General features: G+C 31.0%; 1 protein-coding gene across 1 annotated transcript in view; it reads left to right on the forward strand.

Moving 5' to 3' along the window:
• Positions 1 to 25008, forward strand: part of LOC134721113 (ATP-dependent RNA helicase DDX1-like) — a 161175-nt gene that overhangs the window by 8111 nt on the left and 128056 nt on the right. The window contains exons 2-17 of the mRNA XM_063583867.1: positions 3338 to 3389; positions 4311 to 4374; positions 4832 to 4861; positions 5158 to 5248; positions 5753 to 5803; positions 6123 to 6209; positions 8306 to 8466; positions 10190 to 10262; positions 12363 to 12439; positions 13386 to 13439; positions 14112 to 14175; positions 17579 to 17637; positions 18936 to 18959; positions 20100 to 20152; positions 21705 to 21765; positions 24224 to 24322. Of these exons, the coding sequence (XP_063439937.1) occupies positions 3338 to 3389; positions 4311 to 4374; positions 4832 to 4861; positions 5158 to 5248; positions 5753 to 5803; positions 6123 to 6209; positions 8306 to 8466; positions 10190 to 10262; positions 12363 to 12439; positions 13386 to 13439; positions 14112 to 14175; positions 17579 to 17637; positions 18936 to 18959; positions 20100 to 20152; positions 21705 to 21765; positions 24224 to 24322 (1100 nt within the window). The remainder of the gene's footprint in view (positions 1 to 3337; positions 3390 to 4310; positions 4375 to 4831; positions 4862 to 5157; positions 5249 to 5752; positions 5804 to 6122; positions 6210 to 8305; positions 8467 to 10189; positions 10263 to 12362; positions 12440 to 13385; positions 13440 to 14111; positions 14176 to 17578; positions 17638 to 18935; positions 18960 to 20099; positions 20153 to 21704; positions 21766 to 24223; positions 24323 to 25008) is intronic.

The following is a 25008-nucleotide window of genomic DNA, read 5'->3' on the forward strand; positions in this document are numbered from 1 at the left end:
TATGACCACAAAAGAAAGGTTGGGATTGATTTTGGGAGTTTTGGTTTCAACAGTTTAGGAATTAGGGGCCAAAAAAGGGCCCAAATAAGCATTATTCTTGGTTTTCGCACAATGACTTTAGTTAAAGTAAATAGAAATCAATGAAATTTAAACACAATGTTTATGACCACAAAAGGAAGGTTGGTATTGATTTTGGGAGTTTCGGTCCCAACAGTTTAGGAATTAGGGGCCAAAAAGGGACCCAAATAAGCATTTTTCTTGGTTTTCGCACCATAGCGTTAGTATAAGTAAATAGAAATCTATGAAATTTAAACACAAGGTTTATGACTATAAAAGGAAGGCAGATATTGATTTTGGGAGTTTTGGTCCCAACAGTTAAGGAAAAAGTGGCCCAAAGGGTCCAAAATTAAACTTTGTTTGATTTCATCAAAATTGAATAATTGGGGTTCTTTAATATGCCGAATCTAACTGTGAATGTAGATTCTTAATTTTTGGTCCCGTTTTCAAATTGGTCTACATTAAGGTCCAAAGGGTCCAAAATTAAACTTAGTTTGATTTTAACAAAAATTGAAACCTTGGGGTTCTTTGATATGCTGAATCTAAATATGTACTTAGATTTTTGATTATTGGCCCAGTTTTCAAGTTGGCCCAAATCGAGGTCCAAAATTAAACATTGTTTGATTTCATCAAAAATTGAATAATTGGGGTTCTTTGATATGCCAAATCTAACTGTGTATGTAGATTCTTAATTTTTGGTCCAGTTTTAAAATTGGTCTAAATTAAAGTGCAAAGGGTCCAAAATTAAACTAAGTTTGATTTTAACAAAAATTAAATTCTTGGGCCTCTTTGATATGCTGAATCTAAACATGTACTTAGATTTTTGATTATGGGCCCAGTTTTCAAGTTGGTCCAAATCAGGATCTAAAATTATTATATTAAGTATTGTGCAATAGCAAGTCTTTTCAATTGCACAGTATTGTGCAATGGCAAGAAATATTAAATTTCACAATATTGTGAAATAGCAAATTTTTTTTTAATTAAGAGTTATCTTTCTTTGTCCAGTATAGTAAGCAAGAAATATCTGCAAGAATTTTTTTTTAATTGGAGTTATCTTTCTTTGTCCAGAATCAACTTAAATCTTTGTTATATACAATATACAATGTATATTCACTTTTTACTACCAACTGATAAATTTAAATAATCTTTACCATTCAGTGATAACAAGCAGTTTTTTTTACATCTTAATATTTTATGATGTATTTAAATGAGTAGTAATTGTTGCAAACTCCATTAGAATATTTTAATTGAAATTAGTTTTGGAATAAGGGAAAGGGGGATGTGATTAAAAAATTGGGTTCAATTTTTCTCATTTGAAATTTCATAAATAAAAAGAAAATTTCTTCAAACATTTTTTTGAGAGGATTAATATTCAACAGCATAGTGAATTGCTCTAAGAGAAAACAAAAATTTTAAGTTCATTTGAATACATTCATTCTGTGTCAGAAACCTATGCTGTGTCAACTATTTAATCACAATCCAAATTTAGAGCGGAATCCAGCTTGAATGTTGTGTCCATACTTGCCCCAACCGTTCAGGGTTCAACCTCTGCGGTCGTATAAAGCTACGCCCTGCGGAGCATCTGGTTAACTATTTGAATTTTAATGTTTTATCTTTCAAAAAAGAAAGTACATTAGTTATATGTCCATGGTCAATAATATAGATTTACAGTTGGTGATGTATTAATTGAAATTATGATGGAAATTGTCCGGGGTGATTGATTGTATTCAAATGACAATAATCATGTTAATACGATAAAGAAATGCCAATTGTAGGCGGTTGGGAAATTTTGAAAATAAAATGATGACTGATTTAACTGGAATAGAATATTATGATGGGCAATTATGAGGTTTGATGAATTTTATTAATAATTAAAGGATTAGGACCTATCGGATAGCGATAAGCGGATTACTTATCATCACAACTTTTAACATCTTTTGTAAACGTAAAATGATTGAGCGTCATAAACTTGTCAAACACCGGTAGAATTATAGTACATTTATTATATAATTAATGTGAAAATATTTTTCACTTTCCAAATTCAAATGACGAAATTGATATAAATACTTTCGTCAATTTGAAAACCGCTCCGTAAAATGCAAAAATGACGAGCACTATCAATATCACTTGAAATTATTTCCTTTGTCAACTGAGTTGTCATTTAACAGTTTCTGTTCGTAATTTGAATTATTCAAGTCTGTATAAATGTACCGAGGTGGTGAAACATCATATTTTACATTGCTCAATAAATTAAGTTTACTTGATGATCCGATGAATCGGGTTACCGAAAAAACAACATGATTTTATTAGCCAGTTGATTTTTTAATAATGAACAATTAATGCGCTGATATTGCTTATTGAATAAGTTATAAAAGAAACTAATTGTGGCAAAATCGTCCTTGCTGAAAGAACACAATGTATGACCTGACCGGACTGTAATAGAAACACAAAATAACAATTTTCTTCATACTTTTTCGTATGTACGTTCTATTTTAAAGATAACGGCATAAGACACAAATATAAAAGATAATAATTATCTTATTCTAAATGATATTGTCACATCTTTATCTGTCAAAGAAAGGAAAACATTTGTTCAATTTATAATACCGTGATTTTAAAGCACACCTGTGCAACCCAACCAAGATCGATTAAATGTTCAAAGGTAAATTATCTGGGTAATCCAATTATGTTGTCACGCGTCGTTAATTTGAAGTACATCCGATGGGCAATAAACCAATTAACAGCCACACGGTGTTGGGAGAGAATCTTTGGAGGATTTTAGGAGTGAAATCCGCGGTACTCGGTGTGATTCCGAGAAACACGGAAATCGGAGAAAAAAGTTATCGAATCGATATTTTTGAAGAGTACTGTATGTACAAATGAAAAACATTTGTATTATTCAAGATCAATCAACTATAACTGAATTACATATGTGGAGACACATAAGGAAATGTGGTGGGATTAAACATATTGATGGTTACAATGATACTCAGTACAATAATACTCCTATGGAAGGCTTGTACTACATTTTGTATAAAGGAAGAAGAAGAACCATCTACTTTCCTGTTAGAGCGCAGCATAAGAAAAAACTACATTTGTACAAAAATCAGTCAAAAGGGGCTTGACACATCACTTGACATTGATACAAAAGCACAAAAACAATTATTTTAAACAATAAAGATGCATACCATGTACTGATCTTAAGTACTAAAATTTACTGAAAGCTAGTTAACTATTCCTTAGATAAAAGTCATGGTATTTTATGTACTTTTTTTTACAGAGATGGCAGTGATGCCTGAATTAGGCCAAGCTGTAGAGGAAATGGACTGGAGGTAAGCTTTATAATTTCTTGTAAACTAGAAAGTATGACAATGTATGAATAAATACTGTAAATTCAGAAATTAATGTGAGGTTTTTATTATTGTGAAAAATGCGACTGAGTTGTAAACGCAATAATTTAAACTCGCATTTTGAAATATTTTATATGAATTTAACAGGATTTTTCTCAAAATCGTAAAAATTTAAATCACATTTAAGTCGAAAATGACAAAATCGCAATAATAAATGCACGCAATAATTTCTGAATTTACAGTATTTATATAGGTCAAAGGCCTTCAAAGAAGAAAATCCTGCAATTCTTTATTTTTTTACATATTTGCAAAATGTGTAATCAAATCAGACTGCTTCAGTGGTTAATATTGATTCAGTATACAACGGTTGATTGATGAAATAATTCTTCTCAATACCACATCTTTAATTTTAGGTGGATTGTTGCAGAAAGATTAGTTAACATTCTTAAAACAAAAACAAGGACAAAAGAAAATGTATGAAAGAGCAGTCTATTTGCCTTGAACAAAAGCTATTCCATATTAAATGATCCTCGGAACTTCTAGTATAATATTCAAGAATTTAATGCTTTTTTTGGTAAATTTATTGGAGAGTAAAAGAGTTGACAGAAGTACAGTTTGTATGAAGCAAGGAAGTGCATCATTCTAAAAATGTGTGCACAATATGCTTTTACAACCCTATAAAATTACTGAAAGAGGCATTCCATACTCTTAATTACATTTTTTGTAGGTCATAATAACATGATTTTTATCAAGTTCTTCTTTTATTTACCTGCACACCTTATTCGTGTTATAGTAGAAGGCTAATTGTTAATTTCAGACTGAGAGGAGATTGTGTTAGCTAATCAAAATAATGTATAATAATGAAACATAAATATAATGTAACTATTTGTATTTGAATTTCAGTCTTCCAACAGATGTACAGTCAGAAGCCATTCCCATGATTCTTGGAGGAGGTGATGTTCTGATGGTAATACATAAGGATAGTGATATCATATTTTCTTTTCCAGAAATGGAGAGTGGTGCTGTCTTCAATTTGATATTAATAATGAAGTTTAAAGACTGTAAATTCAGAAATTATTGTGTGACTGTAGTTGTCATTGCTATATTTGAACTCGGAAGAATGGACAAAAATTGGAGATAAATTATTATTTTTTGGCTAGGATTATAAAACATAATTTCTATCAAGTTTTTATTTTGTTTACTTGTGCACTTTATTGTGGAAGCTTATAAATTCCGAAATTAATTAAAATGATTCATACATGTGATGTAATTATATAATTATGAATATTGAATATTGGCCTAAGAAAATTTTGGTTGGTTTTCATAACAAATGATTCTTTTGTCAACTTTTTGGTAACAAAATGTATATCAGCCAAAGTAAGATTATAAAACGTGAAGATGATTATTCTTTTTTTTTGTTGTAGGCTGCAGAAACTGGCAGTGGTAAAACTGGTGTAAGTATACTGTTTAAATTTATCTTAATATAAATTACTTTACAAATACATTTGGAGGAATTCAGGAATTTACAAACAAATCATACAACATAGGCCTAGAAACAAGGACAAACTATAAGAAGCAACCCATGAAGCAGATAGCATTACTTGTTCAAGCACAGACATAGTACTGTACGTTTGTGGAGGTATTTGCATATTGAAAGATTTAAAAAAAATCATTTTAAATTATTAGTTCTCAATAATTTGGGAACAAATATTCAATGATATAATCTGTAAGATTGTTTTATATTTTGTAGGCCTTTTGTTTGCCCATCATTCAGATAGTGTATGAAACATTGAAAGATCAACAGGAAGGAAAAGGGGGAAAACTTCTGACCAAGGCACATGGTAAGGAAATAAGCACCAGATTAAGGGAGGACTGTAATATCTTATACTGTGGATTTATTTATTTTCATGGATCAGGCAAAACATATATATTTATAGATATTTAGCTGATGTCTGCATTCAAGCATTTAGAAAATTGGTGACTCGTAGAACATTTAATTTTCTTGTTCACCGGGGCGTCCCAAAAAGCCACAAAACTACTAAAATTGGTTTCAAATAAATAATATTGAATCCACAGTATTATGATAATTTTACTTCAATAAAAATCTTGGCAATTGTGTTATTGAAAGATATTTTCTTTTAAAAAAAATTAAATCAAAGATAAATATTGATCTGTTGATTGATAAACAGACCACATAGACATTTCACTCTGACTTAAAATAAAAACTTCCAAAAATTTGACTTTTCAATTATGGAGCACTATATATAAATTATCCTTTGAGGGAGATGAACATGATGAATATCAGATGTTTGAATAGAATTATGACAATATCTCACTGTTTGTAGGAGGGGGAGGCAAATGGAAGATGAATGTCTACGACAGAGGTGATGCTATGGGTATGTAAACTTCCTTATCATATCTTATATACACATGTGTAATATTATGGACATTAATTTGATAATCTCCAAGTTCAAACTATCTTGATTTTCACAGACAATGATAACAGCTATTACTGCATAGCAATTAATAACTGAACCATATTTCACATAACCAGTGTTTTTAAAAGGTTAATACAAGAGTAAAATTTTATTTGTAGATGAGTTTGAATTCAACACAAAATTTTCTATTGTACCTATTAAACCAAAATATGGTAACATGTTTTATAAATTATATCTCCTAACATGAATGTGATCTTATTGTCTTAATCTATTGCAGCTATTGACCCAGAGGGTATCCTTTGTCAGGCAAGAGATCCCCAAGGCTGGCATGGTACAAGATCCAACAAGGCTGTTACAGGCAAAGGTAGGAAAAATGAACCAGTCATGATGGCAGCATGTAAAAAACAACAGGTTACCACAAGAATATATGCATCAAAGAGGGGTGAAAGATACCAGAGGGTCATTCAAACTCGTAGATTGAAAATAAACTGACAAAGCTCTGGCTAAAAAAGAAAAAGACATGCAGCCAAATAATAGTACACAAGATACAACATAAGACTAAGCAACACAAACCCCACAAAAAACTGGGGGTGATCTCAGGTTCTCCGGAAGGGTAAGCAGATCCTGCTCCACATGTAGCACCTGTTATATTGAACATCTGTAATGATGTAGAGTTATACATGTTATAACTACAAAATAGGCATAAATAGAATGTTTTGTCAAGGTAGATGTCATTATAAAAATAAGGACCCCTTCTATGTTTGCAATTTAGACAAGTATCCACCAGAGTTTAAAGAGGCACTAGCTGTCAAATTCATGGTCACCGATTTGAATCAAATTCTCATATTTGATTTATAACAATGTAAAACATTTATCCAAACTATTAAAAGTCTAAAATAAATAGTTTACAGAGCATGGGGTAGATAATATAATAGATTAAAAGTAGATGTTTCTCATTGTTTTTAACGGTATAAGAATGATTTTATGTGCATCAAATTAGTAATCAAATGATTTACCGTAGTTTCACTTTCATTGTTGACATTCTTTTTCTTTAGATAAACAGTAAACGTACAATGCATGCGTTGTCAATTTCCAGCTAGGGGTTAAATTGAAGTTCACATGAATACGGATTTAAAGAGGTTGACTCTTTCACTTGCAAGTGAATCAGTAATTATCAATGTTTCTTAGCGTAATTTGACAAAATTGAACCTTTTTGGCTGCAAAAAGCGAATTTTTATTTCACTATTTCACTTTCATATTGATAGTACAGAAAAATATCAAACTTTAGATTTTTATATATCTTGTAGCTAGTGCCCCTTTAAAATAAGTGGATGTAAGAAATTTAACTGTATGGCATTCAACTAGGAGAAAAGTTCTCACTGTATACCGGTAGTTTGCTGTAAAAGTCTTTTCTTGAATGCAACACCAATTAACTAAGTTTCAGAAACAGTATTCATGGTATTGTTTGTTCTAGATTTAGTCACTTCATTAAATGTCTGATTGTATTTTATAGAGAAATATTACTACGAGGCAGTGGTTACTGATGAAGGGCTGTGTAGATTGTATTTTATTTTACAGGGAAATACTACTACGAGGCAGTGGTTACTGATGATATTTTATTTTACAGGGAAATACTACTACAAGGTAGTGGTTACTGATGATATTTTATTTTACAGGGAAATACTACTACAAGGTAGTGGTTATTGATGATAATTTATTTTACAGGGAAATACTACTACCAGGTAGTGGTTACTGATGATATTTTATTTTACAGGGAAATACTACTACAAGGTAGTGGTTACTGATGATATTTTATTTTACAGGGAAATACTACTACGAGGTAGTGGTTACTGATGATATTTTGTTTTACAGGGAAATACTACTACAAGGTAGTGGTTACTGATGATAATTTATTTTACAGGGAAATACTACTACGAGGTAGTGGTTACTGATGATATTTTGTTTTACAGGGAAATACTACTACGAGGCAGTGGTTATTGATGATATTTTATTTTACAGGGAAATACTACTACGAGGTAGTGGTTACTGATGATATTTTGTTTTACAGGGAAATACTACTACGAGGCAGTGGTTATTGATGATAATTTATTTTACAGGGAAATACTACTACGAGGCAGTGGTTACTGATGATATTTTATTTTACAGGGAAATACTACTACAAGGTAGTGGTTACTGATGATATTTTATTTTACAGGGAAATACTACTACCAGGTAGTGGTTACTGATGATATTTTATTTTACAGGGAAATACTACTACAAGGTAGTGGTTACTGATGATATTTTATTTTACAGGGAAATACTACTACCAGGTAGTGGTTACTGATGATATTTTATTTTACAGGGAAATACTACTACGAGGTAGTGGTTACTGATGATATTTTATTTTACAGGGAAATACTACTACCAGGTAGTGCTTACTGATGATATTTTATTTTACAGGGAAATACTACTACGAGGCAGTGGTTACTGATGAGGGACTCTGCAGGGTAGGATGGTCCACAGACAAGGCATCACTTGATTTAGGTACAGATAAATTTGGTTATGGATTCGGTGGAACAGGAAAGAAATCTTATGGAAGACAGTTTGATAGTTATGGAGAGGTATTCTTAAACATTTGTATTATTGATGAAGACTTTGTATCTTTTTTGTTCTGGAATTGAAAGGATGAGGCATTTTGTTTATTTAAGAATTGAATGCTTCTTTTTGTAAATTCATTGGGGTGTAAAAGCGTTGACCGAAGTACAATTTTTATGAAGTGCAGAAGCGCTTCATTCTAAAAATGTGTGCACAATCAACGCTTTTACAACCCTCTGAAGTTACAGAAAGAAGAATTCTATACTTATAATTACATTTTTTAGCTATGATCATGAAAACATGAATTTTATATTTTTTTAAATTTTATTCACCTGTGCACTTTATTGTGGGACCATGTGTTGTCATGAATGACAAGTTTTATTGAGTGATGCAATTCCTTACGGAATAACATGTGATGTGCAGTTAGCCACAAGGGTCCGGAAACGGTCATATTTGCCAGACATGTCCTAAACTGAAACTATGATGTCCTAAACTTTTAATTTGGATTTAGGTCAAATTTTATTTTTCAACCGAAATAATTTCGGTCATTTCGTTGAGATCTAATTTCAAAATCGCCATTTTGAACATATTTTTGTTTTGTTATCTATTTCCTGTAATTAAACTGCCACTTCAATAAAGTGTTATAAACCTGAGGGCCCTCCTAATACATGTAACTATATTAATGCCTCAGGGAGCTATTGGCTAATGATTGCTAATCTCTTTACCTGTGTTTTTAATTCACACCTGGCAATTAATCACAAGCTCCAAACTATTATTATAAAGAAATAAAAAGTCCATACCAACTGGCTTCATTATTTAATTATTCAACAGGTCAGACAATTGTCAATTATGATTTAAAACAAAATTAAACTTGGTTTAATTTACGTAGAAAATTTTTTTTTTTTTACTTCTAACACACGTGCTTTGTTTACTATGTAATACGCATGCTTGAAATTCTCTTCCACAGATTTAGACAATTAATTGTAAATTAAAAAAAATTTCATCCTAAATAAAGCTAGTACAACTATTTTAATTAATATTCTTACACTATTAAAGGTAAAATATTAAAAAGCCGATGATTTCCTGTGATTTGGATAAACAAAACTAATCCCGGAAATGAGTCCGGAATTGTTCGTTTTACTATTGTCGCAGTACATCCGGGTTTGAATTTTGACTTCAGAATCAAAGGAAACGTAAGCGATAACTGAGAATATTATCGTTTTGAGTCATTAAAATCATTTTATTTTTAAATTGTTGCCTTCCCTTGATTGCTCTTAAATGATTTTTGGAACATGGTAGGACAAATCATGAAGTAAATGCGATGCAACAGTGAAACAAGTTGTTGATGCTACGAACATGACGATCGAGTATGAGCATACTCATAATGAGTCTCATGCAGTAATGTGATTTTGACAATCATTTTTTGTAAAGGGGCATAAACTTTTAAGTTGTATGAAAATGACCGAAATTAGGTGAAAAAATTTCCGGATCCTTGGTTAGCCAATCAGAGTATGAGAAACTAAAATATAGAACACTTAAAATGTGATTAAATATTCTGTATTGAATATTTTTTGTTATATTTAATGTGACAAAAGTTGACTGCTTATTTAAAAATGTACTTTACTTTATAAATGAAATAATATACAACATATACAACATTGTGATTAAAGTCCTACATTTCTCAACTGAAATAAATATTTGAAGATTCTGGTTACTCATGATTTGTTCGAAATATTATTTTGTTTGTAGGCCTATGGTATGAATGATGTGATTGGCTGTTATCTTGACCTTGAAAATGGAGACATACAATGGTCCAAAAATGGTATAGTATATTTTGCTGATTTTGTTTTAAAATTGCAGACATTTTCCATATTTTCTTATATGATAAAATTTATTTGATCATATCTTTCTGTGCATGGTCTCTTTAGCCAAATACCAGTCTTTTGTTCATTAAACTTAATGAGAAACACCAATAGAGGAAAAGAAGATTTGTAATGTATTTGATGGGATTTCCATCTAATTGTCTTTACTTTTGATTGATTTAGAGTCTTGGCATAGAGACTATTTTTAGAGCCAAGATTTTTATATTGTTTATAGCTTTATCATGAATTATAAACAACATCTCATTTTATTAGCTCACCTGGCCCACAGGGCCAAGTGAGCTTTTCCCATCACTTGGTGTCCGGCGTCGTTGGCGTCCGGCGTTGTTAACTTTTACAAAAATCTTCTCCTCTGAAACTACAAGGCCAAATTTTACCAAATTTGGCCACAATCATCATTTTGGTATCTAGTTTAAAAAATGTGTCTGGTGACCCAGTCAACCAACCAATATGGCCGCCATGGCTAAAAATAGAACATAGCTGACTATGCGGTATTGGCTCTGCTCATTGGGGCTGCCCCACTCATTGCAATTATTCTCTTTCTTACAATATTATATATACCCAAACTGTGTGGCCTGTGTGAATTCAATTAAAACATGTCCTTAGGAGCTATGCTGCCAATTTTTTGTATGCATTAAAAACATTTCAGTACACTGAGACCATTTACTTTTAATGGGGTGCTATGGATTTCACCCTAAACTTAATATTTCTTTGGTTTTCATTAAAGCCTGGCAAAAATATAACCTTATCACATATAATTAAATATTGTTAGAAATATGGACAGTTGGATGTCTTAATACTTTTTTTTCAAGTTGCCTTTTTTTCAATTGAGGAAGATTCAATGGTTATTTTTTTTTTAAATTAAAAATACACTCTTTAAAAATTGTCTTATAAATCTAAAATATATACATTTTTCTGATGAAAATACTCTACTCATGAAAACATTCTAGTCAAGAAGCATACATGTCTGTCAGAATATATTTTTTTAAAACAGTTCTAATCATAATGACATTCCTTGTTTATAAGTGTTCCAGTATTTAATAATTATACCATATTTTATGTCATAAATTGGATAATGGCACTATGTTAAAGTTTCAGTTTTGGTTAAAAAGTTTTTTATCTGGAAATGCCTGTTCATTTGATGTTGGTTTTCAGCATGTCCAGTGTTTGTTGTTTTAAAATGTTTTTTTTTTCTTCACAAGAAACTTGGTTTAGTGTAACTGCTTGTTTAAACTGTATTTTGGCTGATAAAATAAAATATTTTTCCTACCTACCGACCCTTCAGTCTGAAGGTACAGTTGGAAAACTGCAAACAAACATATTTTTAAGGTTGGCCTCAGTAAAGTAAGATGTACAAACACATCACCCCACCACCAAAACACAATTTTGTCATGTATCTATGTGCTTCTCTTGTTTAATATTCACATATACCAAGGTGAGGGACACAGGCTCTTTAGAGCCTCTAGTTCATATTATCAACTGTCACACTCACTCTAGGTATCGATGAGCTCCTTACATTATGTTTTAGAAAATGTAATGTCACAGTACCCAAATTGCACCTTTTCAACATATTAAAATAGCTGTGAGAATTTTACAAGTTTTATTTGAGACTAAACACTTGGTATTTTTATGATTTGACTTTATATACGTCTTTCAACATAGCTAAATATATTTAAATATACACAAAACCTTCACAGTTAATATCAACAGATTAAGTGTTTACTGAAAAAGTAAATATATGAAAACGTGGTCATACAACATTCTTAATGGAATGGAGACTTTTGTCTGGATCATAAAAAAAAGTAGGTGAAAAAAATGCTTTAAGACTTCCAGTTATGAGAAAGGAACTCCTTCTTATTATTTTGTAGTCAAATACCAACAAAAAAGTTTTCCCTTTTTGGAAGCTCTACCACTTTAGAGGTTATAAAAATGTATACAAATCTGTTTAAAGCATAAAGTTCCTTTTGTAAAGAAATTACCAAAAAATAAACCCAATGGAGGGTGCAAGACCATGAAATGATACTTACTTATTTTATTTTCAGGAGTTGATCTTGGAAAAGCATATAATATACCACAACATTTATGTACAGAAAGATTCTTTGCTGCAGTTGTCCTTAAGGTTAGAGGCTTAAATTGATGGTTTCCTTTCAGTGATATTGTTTGCCATAAATTAGTGGAGAATAAAGGCTTTTTCCCCTGGAGAAAAATCCCAATATGAAAAAAAATGGCTTAAAATTATTAAGACAAGCTTTTTCCCAATCAGTGCAGTGTCAGTAGTAATTGTGCATGGATACAAACTGAAACACTCATTTAAACAATTTTCTTGCCTATAAAAATTACTATATGTGCACATTTATGCATCATCACTGACAAAATGGGGTCTTGTTTTAAAGCAGGGTTTGACTCGTGAAAATGGGTCTGTAAATTGAAGTCTCAGTCAAATTCATGGTTTATTTCAAATTTCCCAATTTTATGTAAATAATCATATTTTTCCAATAAAAAAGGGTAGAGGTAGTTTTGAAAAAAAAGCAAACAATATCACTGCCTTTTGAAAAAATGTATAACAAAATACAAAATGAACTATGTATGATAGAATCATTTATTTGATTGAAGTACAATGTATTGAAGTTGTCTTTTATTTAGTTATGTTTTATGCCCCACTTAGGGACATCATGTTTTAGGTTGAAGTGTATGTTTATACTTCAGTCCGTATGTCTATCCCACCTCTGGTTAAAGTTTTAAATGAAATTGAAATCCAATTAACTTGAAACACATTAACATGTTCCCTATCATATGAACTTTCTAATTGTAATGTCAAATTAGAGAATTGACCCCTATTTAACGATCAACTAAACATAGAAAATGCTTGTGTGTGTGATGCATCCCTGTACTCTGGACACATTCTTGTTTGATTTTTAAAAAAATTGTAAATATGCAAACTGTCTTAATTTGTTTACTTTACATGAACAAATACTTACACAAAATTGTGTATAGCACATACAATATTTCATTTTCATTTTAATTGTAATCCTTTGATATTTATTTGAATTTATTATGTTTTGTAGAATGCTGAAATGAGTTTTAATTTTGGAGGAAAACCCTTCAAGTTCCCACCACAGGTATGGATTATATTAAGTTATCAATTGAAATCATATGATATACTGAAACCTAACCAAACCCAACACCCTCTGGAGATTCAAACACAATTCATGTAAGGGAAAGTTCATTGTGTATGTGTGATCTCACTTAAAAAAATTCTAAAGAAGCTTTCTTTTAAAAATTTAGAATCTGTAACAGATTGCTAAATGTGCACAGCTTGATGAAGTTAGCGATTTGTCTTAAGTTGAAGTTCTTATGTGTTTTTCATCATTCAGAAAAGTTTAGTCATATGGTCAGTATTGGCAAATGTTAACACAAGCTGAATCTGGGATACTGTAAACCAACTTATTTTCACGAGCGATTTATTTTAGTGAGTAGAAAAATAACACGAAAATAAATCATTGCGAACATATATATCTTGGATCTATCTTTACCAAACTACATCAAGTAAATTGGAAAATCCCAAAATTAAATAGCCGTGAAGTTGACTAGAAAGAGGAAAACGCGAAATAAAGTATCTGTGAAAATAAGTTGGTTTACAGTATGGGTTTTACAGGAAGGTAAATACCTTGTGCTGGAGAATGAAAACTGAAGGTTAACCTTTTAACATCCTTGTCTAATTGTGATTGTTACTTTCTTTTTGGAATGTTTTACTTCTTTACTTAAATATATATCATTGTATTTGTTGACAGAAAGGAACATATGTAGGACTAAATCAAGCTCCACAGAAAGATATTATTGAATCCAGGATTATGGGTAAGGACATAAATGTTGCTTTGTGTTGTAAAATTGGGTCTTTTCAGTATTGTAAATGTTTTGTTGAGTTCTGACCTTGCAGACATAAAACTTATAAACAGGATTATTATACTCAGACTCAAAATTCATCCAACAATTTTATAATTAGAGCACTGAATAAAGTTTTATGACCTTGAACTAACTTTTAAAGTTTGAAAAGACGTGAATTACAAATTTAAGGATTTTTTCATTGTTTCTTTTTATACGACTGCAAAAATTTACGACTGCAAAAGTATATTGGTATCACGTCAGCGTTGTTGTTGGTGTCGTCAGCGTTTTTGAAGATGGAGGGTTTCCGTATAATAACTTTAGTATAAGTCTTTAGAAATCATAAAATTTTAACACAATGTTTATAACCAAAAAAGGAAGTTTGGGATTGATTCTGGAGTTATGATTCCTAAGGTTTAGAAATTAGGGGCTCAAAGGGGTCCAAAACAAGCATATATCTAGTGTCAGGACAATAAGTTGTATATAAGTATATCAATTGTTCTGAAATTATACCACAATGTTTAATACCATATGTAGAAGAATTGGATATATTTTAAGGGTTATTGGGTAAACAGTCTAGGAATAAAGGGCCAAAAAGGGGCCAATAATCGTTTTTGTAGTTTCAAGACAATCAATTGGAGTTATCTTTCTTTGTCCAGAATGGTTGTTGAGTCAACTAAAACCAATGCTTTATGAAATCTTTAAAAATTTGAGTTATCCTTCTTTGTCCAGAATAATAGTTGAATCAACTTAAATCAATGCTATATACAATATACAATGCAATATTCACTTTTACTACAAACTAATAAATTAAAGCAATCTTTACCATTCAGTGATTACCAGCACTTTGATATCCATTCTAGGGTTATGCCCCTTTACAAGTAGAAAAAATGAAGATTTTTTTCGTTTCTGTTCTCTTAACTTAAGGCAGTAGACCTATGATAAGGGAAATAACTCTTAAAATCATCAGTACGTTTGTGTCAGCCATTTTCTTAAATATGTTCTAAGCATCTAGGATAAATAGATTACTTTCAATCTGTTTCAGGTAAATGCTTAAAATACATTAATAAAACTTGACTATTACAAACGCATCACTGAATTAAAGAGTTATCTCCCTGGACCAAGGTCTACCTCCTTAAGTTTGTCTTATCTAAATTGAATGAAATGTGTAGGTAATGCTTATTACCTCTAAACTCAGTTTAAGTTCAATTTTTGGCAGCTTCTCTTTTACAGTTCTCGAGTTATGTATAACATTATATGCTAGCATGGGCATGATCTGTGTCCTTTGGACACATTCCCCATTTTTAGCTCACCTGGCCGAAAGTACAAGTGAGCTTTTCCCATCACTTGGCGTCCGTCGTCCGTCGTCATTAACTTTTACAAAAATCTTCTCCTCTGAAACTACTGGGCCAAATTAAACCAAACTTGGCCACAATCATCATTGATGTATCTTGTTTAAAGTTTGTGTTTAATTACCCGGCCAACCATCCAGATGGCTGCCATGGCTAAAAATAGAACATAGGGGTAAAATGCAGTTTTCGGCTTATAACTCAAAAACCAAAGCATTTAGAGCAAATCTGACATGGGGTAAATTGTTTATCAGGTCAAGATCTATCTGCCCTGAAATTTTCAGATGAATCAGACAACCCATTGTTGGGTTGCTGCCCCTAAATTGGTAATTTTAAGGAAATTTTACTGTTTTTGGTTATTATCTTGAATATTATTATAGATTGAGATAAACTGTAAACAGCAATAATGTACAGCAATTTAAGACTAAAAAATAAGCCAAATGACCAAAATGGTCAATTGACCCCCTAAGAAGTTATTGTCCTTTACAATCAATTTTTAACAATTTTCATAAAATTTGTAAATTTTTACTAACATTTTCCACAGTAACTACACGGACAAGTTCATTATAGATAGAGATAATTGTAAGCAGCAAGAATGTTCAGTAAAGTAAGATGTACAAACACATCACAATCACCTAAACACAATTTTGTCATGAACTGTCTGCTTCCTTTGTTTAATTCACATATACCAAGGTGAGCGACACAGGCTCTTTAGAGCCTCTAGTTTTTGTCGAGCCTGCAACTTTTGTTGCAGAAAGCTCGACTTAGGGATAGTGATCCTTTGGCTACGGTGGCGGCGGTGTTAGCTCACCTCTTAAAAGCTTTATATTTTAGAAGGTGGAAGACTTGGATGCTTCATACTTTGTATATAGATGCTTCATGTTACGAAGTTTCCGTCAGTCACATGTCCAATGTCCTTGACCTCATTTTCATGGTTCAGTGACCTCTTGAAAAAAAAGATCAGATTTTTTGTAATGTGAAATTCTCTCTTATTATAAGTAATAGGATAACTATATTTGATATGTGCGTACCTTGCAAGGTCCTCATGTCTGTCAGACAGTTTTCACTTGATCTCGACCTCATTTCATGGATCAGTGAACAAGGTTAAGTTTTGGTGGTCAAGTCCATATCTCAGATACTATAAGCAATAGGGCTTGTATATTCGGTGTATGGAAGGACTGTAAGGTGTACATGTCCAACTGGCAGGTGTCATCTGACCTTGACCTCATTTTCATGGTTCAGTGGTTATAGTTAAGTTTTTGTGTTTTGGTGTGTTTTTCTCATACTAAATGCAACAGGTCTACTATATTTGTTGTATGGAATGATTGTAAGGTGTACATGTCTAGTGGGCAGATGTCATGTGACCTTGATCTCATTTTCATGGTTCAGTGGTCAAAGTTAAGTTTTTGAATTTTTGGTCTTTTTATCTTATACTTTATGCCATAGGTCAACTATATTTGGTGTATGGAAATACTTTATGATCTTTATGTCAGTCGCGCAGGTTTTATTTGACCGTGACCTCATTTTCACGGTTCATTGCACAGTGTTAAGTTTTTGTGTTTTGGTCTATTTTTCTTCAACTATAAAATCTGTAAAAGTTTTATAAAATCTTAATTATTTTTTAATAGTTTTTGAGAACTTAAACATGTCAATGATAAAGCTATGAGAAGTCAAGAGAGAATATTTTCCGCCAAAATTTCAATGGCTAATATCTCAAAACAAGCACAGTGACCTATATATTTTTTTTTGCTTTTATAGGATTCCTTTATTAGTCCCCTACCAATATAAACTAGTGTTTTGAAAAGTTAAATACTTTGAAAACGAGAAGTGAGCTCCCTTAATTTATGGAATACCAATTTTTGTGGATTTTACTTTTTTTTTCTCAATCAATGAAAATTGGTACCAAGGAAATAAAAGAATCCACATTAAATAGATTTGTTAAAACTAATAAGAATGTTGAATAATAAAAAAGTTATCCTGAACACTATGTTTGACCTCTGGAGTACTATTTTATTTTGTATTTCTAGGTTCAGGAGCTGTGAATGCCAAACCAGCACCCAATGCACCACAAGCTATTATTATAGAAGTGAGTTATTGTGGTACTGTTCATTCAGAAATTATTGTGTGCATTTATTATTGTAATTTTGTCATTTTTGACTAAAATGCGATTTTATTATTTGCGATATCGCAAAAAATCTTGTTTAATTCATATAAAAAAGGTGTGAATGTGTTGGATTATATGTGAGCTCTTAACCTTCCCACACGCCTGGGGCAGCAAAACATAAAGCAAGCAGTAACAATCAGTTGAATATTTTTAATACCTCAAGTTCATTGCTCAACTTAAGAGATATATAGGAACACAAAACAAAGAAGGGTTTTGGTTCAGAAGTTCTTTATGTCTCTTTATTTTTCAATTACTTATACAATGAATTTTAGGTTTTCTTTCCTATTTTTACCCTTGTCTTTCTAAGAGTAATTGCATCAATACATTTCTGTCAATTGAAGGAAATGGAAATAAGTTATCTTTCTTTTAACTCTTTGTGAAAGCTGTTGCTGTACATAAAATTTCAAGAGTAATTTGTTTGTTGATTTTTAAAAGACTAATGTCATGGCCTTGACCTGATTTTTGACTTTTCAAGGCCAGTTAAGAGTTTTGTCTCTGAGCATCTAGGGTTGACAGGTCAGCAATAATAGGGTTTGCATAGAAATTTGTCTTTTAGAGTACATGTCCATCTGACATATTTTTATTATTTTATTAGTTGAGCTCCTTTAATAAGTAGCAAGGCAAACTGTTCAACAATTTTTGGTATTCATGAATAGAAGGTCAAAAGTTAATTTGATGTTTACAGTTTTCCAGGACTATGAATTAAAAGATGGGGTTATGCTTAGCACTTCAACGCCAGTGACTTCTGGTTTTATGCTAAATTGCTGGAGAAATTATCTGATTTGGCCATATCTGAAAAACTGTTGACGTTCATTTGTATCTGTTGGCATTACTAGTATAATGATTACTTTGTTCCCTTGATCGTTCAACCATTTTTGTATTGTGATCATGACAACATGATTTTCTGATAAATGTATAATGTAGGTAGGCTCTCCTTTGTTATATTTTAGAATGATTTTATTTTTTTGTAACACATCTTCTGATTGGCTGAAAGCCTTTGGTCTATATTAGATCATAGGCATAATTTTGTCATGTGACCATGACATCAACAATTGTTTTATGATTTACTCCTGGAGTTTAGAAACAAATGAAATTATTAATAACTGAAATGTCTATTCAAAATAACCTCATAAATTTTGTGCACATTTCTAAATAACCTGTACACGTTATTGTTGTTTTCTTTTTAAATATAACCTCTAATAGAATGTTATATATTTCAGCCATCCAGAGAATTAGCAGAACAGGTATGAAAAAAGTTAAAAGTTTCAGAAATAAGTTACCTTTTTCTCCAAGTATTTGATGATATGTATCAGGGCTCACTCTAACAGGCAACTAGGATGAAGAAGTTGATTTCCCACCAAGTCACTTCTACTTATGATTGAGGGTCTGGATTGAGGGGGCGGGGGGGGGGGGGATATGTTATTCTGTAAACATTTAATTTTCACCCCTTTTTCTCTAATCTTTAATAAATTAACCCCTTTTTTTTGCCCATTATTCTCTAATCTTCATTTTTTAAGGGCATTATTCTTTAATCATTTAACCCCATCCAAACCCTCATGATTCTGAAGTTGTGTGAGCCCTGATGTACATCATTAACTGAAATTATGTTAATGCTAGAAAACAGCATCTGTGTTTCATGCTCTTTGACCTTGCAGGTAATTCATACTACTTCAGTGTTAGAACTTAGATGTATTTAGAGAAGGTTTATTTAATTGATTCTTCACTATCTTATACTTACTTTATACATACCATTTAAGTATATGTTCTTTAGTAAAAGTTCAGCTATTATAATCATGCCAGTTTCAAGTTGAAGATGATTTGACATTTTGTAATAAGATAATATGAAATTGTCTATATTAAAAAGCCATTTACTTTTAGAGATATAAAATATCAATGAATTTTAATCTGCCTGTAATTTCACAACAGTTACCGGTATATATAAATTGAAAATGTTACTTTTTAAGCCAGAATAAAATTAATATATATTTTTTTGTTGGATTGATCTGACATGCTAACAGACTTTTCCAGATTATTTATTTATATATAACTTTTGGGAATAAGAATATTTTGCTTCATTGAGATGAATGAAAAGTATTTATAACTTCTTAAACTGCTATGCAAAACTGCTCAATTTTTATATGCATTTAATTGAGATTAAAAGTTCTTTGATCATTATACATATGTTAAAAATAAAGTTCTTACAAAAATCTACTTTTAAATTTGATATCATTCATATCCTAACCGACAAAACCAGTCAAGATGGCTATCAAAAGGATATTGAACTAAAGCATTGTCTGCTGTTAAAATAAGTACCGCCACTATTGTCTATGTCAGATCTTCAGAACAGAGTAGCATGTTTAATGTATCTGATTCTTCAATTTCAGACTTTTACACAGATTCAAAAGTTCAAAGTTCATTTATCAAACCCATCAATCAGGTATGCTTATATTTGAAGTACCAGTATATAGGGGACGACATCAAAAGATAAAAAACTTAATTCAAATAGTTTGGAGATGGGGGGATTGAACTGCTGCAAGATGTGGTTATCTGACATTGATTTTTACATATATCTTTTCCCAAATTAAGTAAAGAGGGGGGTGGGGGGTCAGTGAAAAAACTATGTGAATTAAGTTTTTTATCCTTCATTGAACTTTTGATGTGGTCCCTAATCACCTTGACTACAGTTTGTAATTTTTTTATCAGCAGCAGAAAAAAAGTATGTATGACTCCAAAGTCACAATTTTATATATAAACAAAGAAACAGACAACCATATTCAGTGTAGCAGAACTTTCTTTAGATTAGAGACTAATACAAAAATCAGGAGATATGGTATGATTGCCAAGTAGACAACTCTCCACCTGAATCCAAATGATGTAGTTGTCAATTAAGATCACCTTAGTAGATAAATCCGGGTTTGTTCTGAAATTATTATTCAATTGTCACTTCCCGTTTCATTTTGTTTAAAAAATCGAAAGTAAACATGATCTACAGTCTACAGTCATTAGAATCGTCTCAATAAGTATTGAAGCAGATCTTTCTATCCAATATTAAAGATATTTATTCCAAATATCGATTTGAATGTTTTTTCAAGGATATAAATGATTGTGAAGTGAAAAAGGTCGTTACAAGTTCATTTGTGCAGTGGTTTAAAAATTAGAGACACCTGTGACCTAATTTTTGTTGATCAGGGGTGTCCCCTGAAAATAACTGAAGTGAAGTTGTGAACCATATTACCAGATCCCTGTTCTGATCTTCATATCTAAGCATCACATCAGTCAATTCATGCAATATTGCCAATAACTGCCTACATTAGCAACCCTAAAGTATTTAAAGATCCTAGAATAGTCATTGAAGGACTTGGACATAAATGAATAGCTAGTATAATATACATCCTAGACCCCTTGCTATCATAAAGAATAAGGCTGATTTTTATCACGCGCAAAAGTGACTAAAGCCCTCAAAATCCTAGCTGAAACCCTGCATCTATGTCAATTTGCCTCTGATGGAGAGTTAGTTCATTGGCAATTATACCACATTTCTTGTATAAAATCTGTATTCTTAAGACGTAAAATATATTGGATACATGAAGTACATGGTTATGAAGTTTATGAAGTACTTTTGCACAAAGGTCACACATGTATTGTTCCTTTTGCCACATTACAAAAAGTCTTAAATAACAAAAAAACAAAACAAAAAACAGTCTTGGTACAATTTAAAAAAGAAGATTTATGATACATGATACAAACAGTGATTTCTACCAAAAAAGAGTGTTGAATATATACCAAAGAGACTGTTTGTGGCAGAAAATGACCACAACCTAACAAAAAATATAAAGAAGTCACAAAGACAATGAAGTAAATGCAAAAAAAAATACATTCAAATCTAAAATCTTTTTGTGTGTATGTGATATTAAAATAAACATAGAATTGATATTGATTATATATATATTTATTGTAATTTTTTATTTTTTATAAACTTCTTTTTAAAGAGAGTTGTTAATTATTGGTGGTGTGAATGTAAAAGAACAAGTTGATGTGCTTCAGAAAGGGGTGAGTATTGACAGCAGTGTTATTTATTGCTGAAAAAGCAATCTATTATTGCGAACCCTATCATAGTTTTCCATAGATTTACCTGCAAGTTACCTGTCCATTTAAACTTTTGTAAGTTCTATTGTTCCATTGAACAAATACAACAGGTAATGTTCTCTGTATAGTTTATTTGATGGGACCTTTAAATTTCATTTAAAAGAAATCTATCACTCATTGATTAATTTACCTGAACAAAAATTTGTGTTTTTTTTTTTTTTGCCCTTTCAATACATGTAGTTATAAGCAATAAAAAATGATTCCAATTAGCACTTGTCACATTCTGATATCATAAATAAAACATATTTAGTTCATAATACATGTATATTGCTTCAAATTATATTATTAAATGTTAAATGTATACATGTTTTTTTGTATAACAAAACATTTGGAATTTGAAAAATCATAGGTTATGCCTGCCATTTTCAAAAATGCTGAGTTAGTATTCTTCAAGAATTAAAAAAAAAAAGCTTGACTTATCTGCTGACTCTTCCATCAATTGACAGAAACAAGCACACCCACTGTAGATATTCAATCCTATTGTAACAAAGATGTTTTAAAGTACCTTTCTTTGGTGTCGTTACAAAGTTCAAAATCCTACCGAGGAATAGATTTCCAAAAAAAATTCTTTATTGTAATTGCATGTCAGTAAAGTGCTTAATAAACAGAAGTTGGTTAATGGAGACAAATTAGGAGAAGACAAGTAGATAAAACTATACTTAACCAAATTACATTTCAATACCAGTTATAACACTTTGTCTCATTATAGCTGAAATAGATTTGTGGGACGGGAATGAAATGATGACAAAATCTATACATGTACATATATGTATATACTTTTAAACTAGATTTCCAAAATAAAAAAGAAAGTTGTGGTATGATTGCCAATGAGACAACTCTCCACAAGAGACCAGATGACACAGAAATTAACAACTTTAGTCATCATACAGCCTTCAACATTGAGCAAAGCCCATACCGTATAGTCAGCTATAAAAGGCCCTGAAATGACAAATGTATAAAAAATCACTTGAGAAAACTAACGGCTTATTTTATGTACAAAAAATGAACCAAAAAAATAAATATGTAACACATTAACAAACCAAAAACACTGAATTACAGATTCCTGACTCGGGACAGACACATACATATAGAATGTGGCATGGTTAAACATGTTAGTGGGATCCTAACTGGGACTGGTGTTACTACTCCATTTGATATTTTTAACATGTAAAAAATCTTTTTATCGATACATATACATATTCATTTTTGATTTAGAGATTATAAACTCCATATTAAAGAAAAAATGTCATGTGTTAATTTTATAGGACTAACTGTTTATGTGTATACTTATTTTTATTTTTTTTATTTTTTTTGGAAAATAATCATTTATACTCCTATTTTATTGAGATCTTTTCTTTAATTTGAAAACAGATTAATTGAATTGAATGACAAGATTTACCTGGGTTTTGCCTGAACAAATTGGATTTAGTTTCTCGAAATTTTTTTCACTCAAATAACTCTTTACAGAATTAGAATTGATGTCATTGTAGATAGGAATTGCTCAATGTATTTGCAACCCTTTCTAGTCTCCTTTCTTTCTGACGTGACATTAAGCAATAAACAATCAGTCACTGTCAATCTTAATTTCTTATGATTGTTGTATTGTTAGTTTGCTGTCTAATTTGGATGTACTTCTCAAAAAAAAATAATCAAAAAAGTTTTTGGTGTAATTTGAAGACAGTGAAAGTTATTGAATTGACAAAATGTTTTAATCCATATATGGTCATGGAATTTTAAATGTTAACCTGTGGAATAAAAATAGGAAGTCTGAATTTTATTTCGTAATAGACTTGAAAACAAAGTGGGTTTTGTTGGATAAAGCTTTAGTTAGTTTGACCTTGTCTTTAAATTATATTTCCGGATAAGATTTTGATGGAATTACATTGGAATTTGATCGGATTCAAAGGAAGCATTTAATTTAAAGGCAGAGGATTATTGGGATTTAGGGAAAAAACAATAAAATCTGGACTAATTTATTATGAACACATAAAACAGTTTATGTTTTTTGACATAGTTTTTCAAGCTAGTTCATGGTCACTTAGCAAAGATATCAGACTTCTTGTATATTAATGATTTTTGTTATAGTCAGTTTTTCATAAGTAAAATACTCGTACATTGATTTTTTCTTTCTTTCAATTATTGAATTAGTCTAATAGCATACCTCTTCCCCTTAAAATAATACAAAAATCATACTTTGCAAATAAATAGTAATTTTTGTTCTTTTTAACAAGAAACCACGATGATAAAGTTTTCTGAGTTTGTAAATTCAAACTAAAAAGTTATGGATATATATCTATCAAGATCTAAAACTGATATGAATAATCTACTTATTCTCATACTTCTATTGTTTGTATATTTGTAGGTAGATATTGTAGTTGGTACCCCAGGACGTTTGGAAGATTTGATATCTACAGGCAAACTGACATTACATCAAGTTAGATTCTTTGTTCTAGATGAGGCAGTAAGTCAATGTCCTGTAATAGCTACAATAAACCACACATCTTTTCTGTTTAGGCCTATTGAGGTAGTTCATATTGCAGAAGTATAATACCATAAACTCAAATATATTTGAAAGTTTTCATTTTTGTGAAAATTATGATTGGATGAGTGTTGCTAAGAGAACTTACATTTTAAATTTCAAAAACTTTTTTGATTGCATCAATTCTTGAAATGGCAAAAATTGAAACAACATTTTTGTCCATTTCAAATATTTGCAATGATACATACATGCACAAATTTCTGAAATTAAAGTAACTGATAGTTTAAAACATCCAGGGAAGTTGGCCTTTGAAAGATGATGGACATTAGTATCGTTTAGTAAGAAACTGATTACATGACAGTTACAACAACTTGAAACCATTTTTAAAATAATAGTGTAAAATTATGGCTTTGACCCTAATTCACAGTTTGCTTGCTTTACATGGAAATAATATAATGTGAGCAGAACATTGTTTTCCATGGATGCATACTGCTGTTATTGTCAATATCCCTTCTCACAATCAATTTTAATAGATATAAGAAGATGTGGTATGGGTGCCAATGAGACTTTAGTCACAATTTGTAAAAGTAAACCACAATAGGTCTAAAATTCACCACAGAGCTTTGGCTCACAGGGAATAGGAAGGAGGCTTTTAAGGGCCCCAAAAA

The sequence above is a fragment of the Mytilus trossulus genome, chromosome 6 (genome assembly GCF_036588685.1).
Source record: "Mytilus trossulus isolate FHL-02 chromosome 6, PNRI_Mtr1.1.1.hap1, whole genome shotgun sequence".
NCBI classification, from domain to species: Eukaryota; Metazoa; Mollusca; class Bivalvia; order Mytilida; family Mytilidae; genus Mytilus; species Mytilus trossulus.